Below are 9,725 nucleotides of genomic sequence, written 5' to 3'. Positions count from 1 at the left end.
TGGTCTCGAACTCACAGAGATCCGCCTTCCTCTGCCTCCCGAGTGCTGGGATTAAAGGCGTGCGCCACCACCGCCCGGCAGAAGACCCACTTTTAATCCAGCTCATTTGAGGTGGGAAGATCTACCTTTAATCTGGGCCACACCTTTTGCTGGCAGCTCTATAAAAGACATGGAAGAAGGAAGTTTTCCCCCTTTGCCTGCTTGCTCTCATTTTCATTGGCAAGTCCATTCGAGCCTACTTCAGGATTCCAACACACGATGACTACTGGACTCTTGGACCGTCCATTGGAAGACAGCTATTGTCGGGCTAGCTGGATCACAGGCTGTAAGCCATTATAATAAGTCGTGTGTGTGTGTGTGTGTGTGTGTGTGTGTGTGTGTGTGTGTGTATGAATTCATTCATTTATTCTATCAGTTCTTTTCCTCTAGAGAACCCTAATACATATATCCACTGATAATTGATTTTTTTTTTTTGTAGACCAGGCTGGTCTCGAACTCACAGAGATCCGCCTGCCTCTGCCTCCCGAGTGCTGGGATTACAGGCGTGCGCCACCACCGCCCGGCATCCACTGATAATTGAAAAAGAATACATACTGAAGGGAATGGAAGAAGCCAAGCCCTCAAAGAGTGAAGTTCTGAGTGACGGTGTATTTTGACATGAGCAAGTCCTGTTGAGGACTCTGATACCAATTGGCCCATGGGAAACTGGGAAAGCCATTATCTATGGACGAGGCTCAAAAGGAATGACAGAGTTTTCTTCAGGGGATTGGGTAAGAGTGTTTATGAAGGAGTAACCAGTATGTGTGAAGACTAGCAACTGCAACTTCCTCCTTTAAGGATGCTGACAGCCTGAGACTGGTTGCCTACAGAGACCTTCTAGGAAGACTAAGCCAACCCTTCCCCCTGTGCTGTACCTAATAAACATGCTAAGGTTTCAGGTTGCAGCAATAGCAGTAGTGTTAAAAACAAAATCATTGTGTGGTGGTGTGCTCACATTTAATCCCAGTACTCCTGAGTCAGAGGAAGGTGGATCTCTGGGTTTGAGACCAGTCTGGTCTACAGAATGAGTTCCAGGACAGTCAGGGCTACACAGGGAAACCCTGTCTCAAAAAACAAAAACAACAACAAAAACAAACAAGCAAAACCCCCATCATCCAGCTTCATACATTGTGTGTTTGTTTGTATGTCTGTCTTTTCTTCATATCATTGCCATCCTGAGCCAAGGTTCTAGGACCCTAACTATGAGGGACAGGGCACCACACAGCATTGCGATCCCTCTTCCTCCCACATACCCCTCTACCCTATTTCTCATCATCTAGAGTACTATAGATTTCCTATTACATGGTTTAGTTTTTAGTCCTTTTTCTTCCCACGGGAACATAAATTCAATAATTTTATTTTGTTTGTTCACTATATTAAAAATTCTTCAGATAGCATCCTATTAGGGACTCAATCTGATGAACAAATATTGTGAGATTCTTAAATATTCATGAATAATGTTGTTGAGCTTATTGTAGGAAAGAGGAGGACTAGGGATCCTAGAGGGAGTGCCCAACCCTGTCACGTGCTCAGCTGGGGTTTGGTGTCATTTGTCTGTGTCTTCGGGTCTCCTAGCTGTGAAATGTGCCACTTGGAAATAACTGTGCTCTTTTACAAACGCCAGAAATACGCAGTGGACTGAGACTAAGGTGACATATTACACTCTGTTGGACAAAATAAACAGCATCTCGTATCGGTCACCAGAAGGGTTACAAAGAATAAACATTTATTGAGTATCTAGCATATAAAAAGAGGATACAAAGATGATCCAGACACAGGCCTTCCTTGGAGGTGCTCCTAGCCTAGTGGGCAAGGCAGTCATGGAAACAGACAGCTATACAACATTGCTGTCAGCTCAACTGTTTATGCTATTACCCATCACAGGTCTCAAGGCTCCCACAAGATAGGGGTAAAGAGGCAGAAGGGCAGGGCACTTGCTTAGGCCTTGGCCTTGCCTGGAACACCTTTGTCCTGTATTGCACCTCTGCGGACAAAGCTGTCTGCTCGTGGAGAGAGAGGCTAAGGATGACACAGAAATCTGAGGACCTGGGTTTTAGATCTTGATGTGTAACCTTGTATGCAGCTTCAAGTCTGCTAGTTACAACCTACAGTGACACATAGCACACACAGCCTTTCCCCAGTTGGCCCCTGAAGACTCATCTGCTCCACCCCTTTCTTACCCCCCAAGCGGCCAAACGGTCCCCTTATGCTCTGTGCCTTCATAGACACAGCTCCCTACTCTGACACCTTTGCTTAGCCTTCCCAACATTGACGGTCCCATTGCTCTCTCTGGCTCTGCTGTCACCATCTCTGGGCCCTAATGCTCCAGTTTCCTCTCCCCCAGCATCTGTCCTTGCCTTTTCCTGTCTACTCACCACAGGGAAGCCAGCGGGATCTGTCTCCAATATGTAGGACTTTATCGTGATGCTTATCCTAGCAGAAACAAATATAGAACTTCATTTCTTGATTTAAAGCCTGTAATTTTTTTCACAGCTCACCTGGATCTATATAGACCAGGCTGACTTCTAACTCAGGGATCTGCCTGCCTCTGTTCTTTAAATGCTGGGATTAAAGGCATTGGCTATCACGCACCACAAGCCCAGAAACTTTACTGTGGCCCACCACGCTTTGTGATACCCTCCACCCTGCCCCACCCCCACCCCTGCATTTTCTCTCCACTCCAGCCAAAATACCCTTTCTTGCCCAGTGTATCATGTTTCCCTCTCCCTGGCGACCTTCACGCATGCTTCCTGCTTTGACTTGAATAATGTCTACTCATTTGTCAGAGTTCATTTCAAACCTCCTGTCGTTCCCCCAACCCACCCTCAGCTTTGTCAGGTACTAACTTGCCATAACAGTGGTTTCAGAGTTAACTGTGAACCACTTGGTGCCCTATCTCCCTCTAAATAGGGACCATATATCTTGCTCATCACTGGAGAAGAGGCGCCTTGAGCTGAATTTGGCATAGGACAGGTACCCCAAATATGTAACGCACACTTAGTCACCAATAGATGCTCAGCTCCTTGTGGGTATCAAAGAGGTTTTCTGTGCCTGCGAAACAGTGTAGTGCGCTGTCCAGATCGCCTCTCACTAAAGACGACATTCCAGCTGCTAGCCATGTTAGTGTCCACAAAAAGCCTTTAGCTGTCAGCTGCTCCAGATAAGGAGCCTTCTGTCCCGCCTCTTGCCAGGAGACACTAATCAGTGATTGGCAAGACCGCAATGTAAGGGTCTGCTATCTCAGAGTCTCTACAGGGTGAACCCGAAAGCAGTCTCCCCTAAACCTCCTGCACTGCAAGAGTCCAAACCGCTGCAGTCTCGGGCTTCTTTGCCTTTCTGACCTCTCCGTCTTAAGCTAAAGTTTGTAAACATCGTTCAGCTATCCAGGAGTTTCCCATCATTTTTCTATTATAGTTCAGTACTCTCGATTCTATACTATGTGTATTATTCCCGTGAAGAAGCAGGATCAGAGTAGTGAGTGATCTGCGTTAGGCCAACCAAGCACTATCTAGGAGCTAATCTCACACAGATTTTCCCCCTTTCTCTCCCTATTAAGTCGCTGTATCCTGAGCATGAGCAACCAAATTCATACAAGCGAATTTTGGTCTCAGACTCAAGAAAACGGGATCCTTGGATCTCGAGCCGACAGGCGCCGAACATCTGGGGAAACTGAGGTCCAGAGCCAGGACTCCACGCCTGCAGAGGCGACTGCGAAGGGGGCGCGTCCTGGCCCGTGGGCCGCCTCCTTCCGGGCCCGCCACGCCGGGGTCTCCCCTCCCTGTCTTTTCCCTCTCCAAGCCGCCACCTCGGAAGCGAGTCATGGTTGCGACCGTGGCGGCGGCGTGGCTGCTCCTATGGGCCGCGGCCTGCGTGCAATCCGAGCAGGACTTCTACGACTTCAAGGCAGTCAACATCCGGGGCAAGCTGGTGTCGCTGGAGAAATACCGCGGCTCGGTGAGTGACGGCGTCCTGAGGGCCCGACTCGGCGGGGGCAGGGCTCGATGGGTGCACCCAGCGGGGCTCTTGGGGGGGATGCTCCCCTCTGGTACATCACAGCTCGGGGATGCTCCCGTTGGGCACCACCCCGGGGATCCCAGCCCCGCGATCCGTCCATCCGGCGCCCCCAGGCCCTTGCCCACTGAGGCCCACGGCTACGTGGCACAGCCCAGAAACCACAACCCGCTGTCTGCGCTCTCCGGGGCGCAAGATCTCGCCCTGAAAGAGAATGCCCTCCGCCTCTGCTTTGCCTCTTCTAAGAGTAAAAGTAACCCTAGCTTTTGCCCCTCCAGTCTGACTTTTGCGCCTGGAACAGTGAGAGGGTTGACAAATAAAAGTGCAGGGTAGGGAGTGACCATCTAAGATGGACCTTTGCTTGGATCTAAAAATGCACACTGAGAACGAAGGCTTGGGCACAGGACCACACACAGTAGAAAGCAACCAATTCCCATCCCTTTGGTCCTCTCAAGCCCCACCCCTTAGAGGGCAGTTGTGATGGAGCTATTAGCCATCCAGCAGGACAGGCCCCTCCTTGCTAGACTGAATCACAGTAAGGGAGTGTATCAGGATTGGGTCTTAAAAAAAAAATAGATTTGAGCAATGAGCAAGATAAGGAGAGCTGGCCAAGTCCAGAAGCAAGCAAAACTGCACCGGGGCAAAACTGCAGGGGGGGCGGGGAGTGGGGGAAAAGTGGGGGGGCAGCAGGACCAGGGCTTTCAACAGTGGTACCTGAAGGATACAAACCCCCAGGCTAATGGTAGTAGACGGGACTGATGGGGCCAGGGAGAACCCAGAGGGACTTTGAACTACAAGTTCAGAGACCCAGTGCTATGCTGTTTGTGACAAAGAATCCTCTCAAGGTGTTGCAGGCCTTTAATCCCCAGCCCTACACTAGGGAGGAAAAGACAAGCTGGCCCGTGGGTTTGAGGGCAACTTGGTGTCCTCTTAGGGAGTTCCAGCCAGGGCTACTATCTCGGAAAAATAATATTAATTAATTTTTAAAAAAATCTGTCAAAGAATCTTCTGCCTCTTGAGATGGAGTGGGCGACCCTGATGTGAAGATGTGTGATGTTGGATATTAACCGGCCTGGGAGCCCATCATGCAGGCTTGGACAAATCACAGAAGAAAGGCTCTCAGTGTGCTTTACTTGGGAGCAGGGCCGTCTTTAAGGACAAAACTGTTTTCAATCACCTTGACATTCTCAATTATGCTGGAAGTCCTTGCTCTGACCGGTGTGAGTTTCAAAATGAGGGGACACTGTGGAAGCACTTGGTGAGCTTTAGGGTGCCCTGTGTATTGTAGGTCTTGTCGGTGACCTCATCCAGGATCAAAGAGTTGCAAAGAGCAGGGTCCATTCCTGTCAGGCCTCCCCTCCCCTCTAACACTGCTGGACATGGTCCCCAGATACACCACCCGAGCAGCTCCCCCAGTCATTAGTTCATTGTTTATTATTTGGCACCTACTGTATACTAGCTAGAAACCCAAGCTCTGAAGCTAAATAGTGATGGGCAAAACAAGTTGATGTTTTAATCAAGCTGATAGGGAGGAAAGACAATAAAGGAGACCCTGAAAACTGAGTCAGGCAATCCCAACAACTAGAGGAGATTAAAGAAAAAATAGACGATATTTTTCAGCTCCTGATAGGAATAGTGTGTAGAGTTAGCCTGGAACAGTGATACATACTTTTAATCCCAGCACTTGGGTGGCAGAAGCAGGCAGATAGCTGTAAATTCAAAGTCGGTCAGGTCAATATAGCCAGTTCTAGGCCAGCCAAGGCTATGTTAGGCAATGAGATCCTGTCTCAAAAAAAAAAAAATTAAAATAAATAAAAAAGGTAGCGTTAAGCTGGGCGATGGTGGCGCACGCCTTTAATCCCAGCACTTGGGAGGCTGAGGCAGGCGGATCTCTGTGAGTTTGAGACCAGCCTTGGTCTACAGAACGAGTTCCAGGACAGGCTCTAAAGCCACAGAGAAACCTTGTCTCGAAAAACCAAAAAAAAAAAAAAAAAAAGGTAGCGTTAGAGGGCCAGTAGGATTGCCCAGTGGGGGTGTCGAGGACCTGAGTTCAATTCTCAGGACTTATATGGTAAAAGGAGAGAGCCACTTCCTGGAAGTTACTCTCTGAACTCCAAACAGGCATACTGCGGTGTGCAGGATCACCCCACCCCCGGTTTGTTTTGGTTGTTTGAAGAGGGGTAGCGTTAGAATTTGAACCCTGGCGGTACAACTCAAGAGTCTCTGCCCTTAATCGCTAAGCTCAGAAAAAGAACCCGGGAGCAGTCAGTCCAGGGTGGCTGGTTGACCTGAGCTGGGCCGTTGCCTGGGGTATACCTTCATTTGTTCCTTAACAAACATTTGCATTTGCCACCTCCTACTACATGCCTGACACTGAGTGACAGTCATAGATGTTACGGATGACGTCACTGAGTCCATGGCTGGGCATGAATGTTGAGGTCGTCACTTGGCGGTGTGCTTACTTCCTGGGTGGAATGTGTGAGTGAGAGAAGGGGGTGGGTAATGTGTTTTATTGGCTTGCTTCTCTGTACACATCTGAGTCTGTTTCTATGCATGTGTGTGCACATGTGTGGATAAGCTTTTTGGTTTCCTGGATGGAATGAGAAGCAAGATGCTCCCCTTCACAAAGCCTAGGGAGACACACACGATACAGGCTAAAAAGAAGCATCTTAAAGTGCATGCAATAAAGGCCCAGCAGGAAAGAAGGTAGGAGAGCCTTGCCCAGAGAAGAGAATTTAGAGTCCCGACTTCTTACCACCCCAGACAGAGTGTGCCGTGGGTCAGATCAGCTCACTGATTCTCAGCAGGGGGAATCTTTCTCAGAAAGATTTCTTTTTAATGTTAGCTGGGTGATGGCGTACACCTTTAATCTCAGAACTCAGGAGTTAGAGGCAGGCGGATCTTTGTGAGTTTGAGGCCAACTTAGTCTACAGAACTAATTCTTGGATAGCCAGGGCTACACAAAGAAACCCTGTCTCAAAAATTTAAAAAAAAAAGGTTTTTTCTTTGTTATTACAGTGTGTGTGTTTATGTGTGCTTGCTTTTGTTACATTGTGTGTGTGTGTTCATGTGTGCTTGCTGTTATTACATTGTGTGTGTGTGTTTGTGTGTGCTTGCCTTTCATGGTGTTCAGGTGGGGGCCAGAGAACAACTTAGGGGAATCACTTCTTTCCTTCTACTTTGTGGGGCCCTGGGATTGAACTCAGATTATCAAGTGTGGCAGCAAATGACTATCTCTCCAGTTTGTTTTGGTTTTTTGTTTGGTTTTGAGATGCGGTGTCTCACTGTGCAGTAGCTGGCCTGGAACTTGCTAAGTAGACCAGGCTGACCTTGAACTCATGAAGGTTCACTTGCTCCAGTCTCTGCCACCTAAGTGCAGGGATTAAAGGCATATGGCATTTTTTTTTCATTGAAGAGACGGTCATACTGTGTGGTTTAGGCTTGTCTCCAGTTTACAATTCTACTGCCTTAGCGTCCTTAGAGCTGGGATTACAGGTATGTGCCACAGACCCCACTGGGAAACATTTTTGGTGGTCAAGCCTAGACATCGAGTGGGTATAGGCTAGGATGATGCCAAATATTCCACGATAAACAGGACACTCCCCACAATGAAGACCTGTAATTTCAGAACTGCTAAATTTGAGGAGTCTGTCTAGTGTGTTCCAGACTGACCCTGGGAAGTGGTCAGCAGCCAGGTGACATTATCCCAGCTTGTCTCAAAAGCAGCCACGGAGCCCAGGCAAAGGAGTGTAATCTTTCAGGAACACATAGTTAGAAGCTAGGAATGTGGCATTGGTGCCAAAATTCTAATTACATTATAATTCAGTTCCAGCAGCTAGCTAGCACTGTATTTATTGCCTAAAGTCTTTAATAAAATTAGGGCTCAGTGATCAAAGTATTTGTTTGATGGAAGGGAGGAGATAAATGTCCTGGGGGTCATTCTGTCTGTGTACCTATGTACTGGCAATCCCAACCCGGGGAGGGTACAGGGAGGCTCTTTTGCTTCCTTTTCCTTTAGAGACTTCTGGGAAAGAGCCTGCCTGAATTCCTGGAAGTACCCAGCTGACAGAACCAAATCGAACCCACGTGTGCCTTTCTCCTCCCCAGCATCGCCTACTGATACGTGGTCTCTGGGTGCATGCCTGTCTGTGAATGTACTGTATGTATTTGTGGATTTGTGTACTTCTAGCTAATGTAGGTTTGCATCATAGAGCATGTGCCTGTTAATTTAGGTGAACTGTGTGTGCTTACAGTCACAGATACTCATGTATGTGTGTACATGTGTATAGGCCCCCACATGCTTGATTTCATATGTGGGTGTATTTTGTGGGAACATTATACACATAATTACATATGTTCATAGCCTTCTTGCATGTGTGATGTAGGTATACCAGAGTAGACACAGGTGCATGCCTCCTCGCTGGGTTGTGTATGGTTCTGAGCCTTCTTCTGTTTTGTTTCTACCATGCAGGTTTCTCTGGTGGTGAACGTAGCCAGCGAATGTGGCTTCACAGACCAGAACTACCGAGCCCTGCAGCAGCTGCAGCGGGACCTGGGTCCCTACCATTTTAACGTGCTCGCCTTCCCTTGCAACCAGTTTGGCCAACAGGAACCAGACACCGACAGGGAGATTGAGAACTTTGCCCGCCGTACCTACAATGTTTCTTTCCCCATGTTTAGCAAGATCGCAGTCATAGGCACCGGTGCTCACCCTGCCTTCAAATACCTGACCCGTGAGTCCTGTCTCTTCTCCCTGTCACCTTGCCTCCCTGGCTATCACCATGACTCCCTGGACAACAGAAGACTGAGAATAGAGAAACTAAGGCACAGCCATGAGATGCCACACACCTGGAGAAGGGTGACCAAGATTACTGAAAGTCTCTTGTTCTGACTTAAAGTCTATACATAAACAGGGAAACCTCTCCAAAAGAATCAGCTTGATTGCCATGCCTGAAATACCAGTGACAGGCTCGAGGCATGGGCTGTGAATGAAATCACCAAGCACAGAAAGGCAGTAGAGTTTGTTAGGTACCCTGTGGTCTAACTGCAGTAGACCAGACAGTACAGAAGCTATGCAGAGATGGTCTAAGGGGAGGGGTTTTTCTGTGCATGGAGAGGGAGGCTCTGGGGACAGTCAGACAGTGTTTCAGTGTCACTGCGCTGTTTAGGTCTTACTCGGTGGGACATCTGCTCAGGGCTGTCTCCCTGGAAGGGTAGGCAGATATCATGTTATTTGGTTGAGGAATAAGTTTTACAGCATAGGTTATCTCTTCTTGGGACTGACTATCTATGTGAGAGGCAGGCAGGTTTGGCTCACCAAGGGTCAAACATTGAATGTTCTAAGCTTGCTTATTAAAAACTGGGATGCTTCCAGCGGTGGTGGCACACACCTTTAATCTCAGCACTTGGGGGCAGAGGTAGGTGGGTCTCTGTGAGTTCTGCCAGCCTGGTCTACAAAGAGAGTTCCAGGACAGCCAGCACTGTCACACAGAAAAACCCTATCTCAGGGAAATAAATAAAATAAAATAAATAAAAAGTGGGATTCTGAGATTCCAGAGGTGGCTCCAAGGTTAAGAACATTGGCTGCTCATCCAGAATCAAACCCGGGTTTGAGTCCTGGTACCCACATGGCAGCTCACAACCCTCTGCAACTCCAGCCCCAGAGAATCCAATAC

At 48.2% G+C, this 9,725-nt stretch overlaps 1 protein-coding gene across 1 annotated transcript in view; it reads left to right on the top strand.

The window, feature by feature from the left end:
- The first annotated feature begins 3,790 nt into the window (after nucleotides 1-3,790).
- Gpx7 (glutathione peroxidase 7) overlaps nucleotides 3,791-9,725 on the top strand; it is a 7,619-nt gene continuing 1,684 nt past the window's right edge. The window contains exons 1-2 of the mRNA XM_005353548.2: nucleotides 3,791-3,993; nucleotides 8,522-8,783. Of these exons, the coding sequence (XP_005353605.1) occupies nucleotides 3,859-3,993; nucleotides 8,522-8,783 (397 nt within the window). The 5' untranslated portion in view covers nucleotides 3,791-3,858. The remainder of the gene's footprint in view (nucleotides 3,994-8,521; nucleotides 8,784-9,725) is intronic.

The sequence above is a fragment of the Microtus ochrogaster genome, chromosome 10 (assembly GCF_000317375.1).
Source record: "Microtus ochrogaster isolate Prairie Vole_2 chromosome 10, MicOch1.0, whole genome shotgun sequence".
NCBI lineage: Eukaryota > Metazoa > Chordata > Mammalia > Rodentia > Cricetidae > Microtus > Microtus ochrogaster.
Note: the sequence above shows the minus strand (reverse complement) of the source record. Positions and strands in the feature narration are given on the sequence as shown.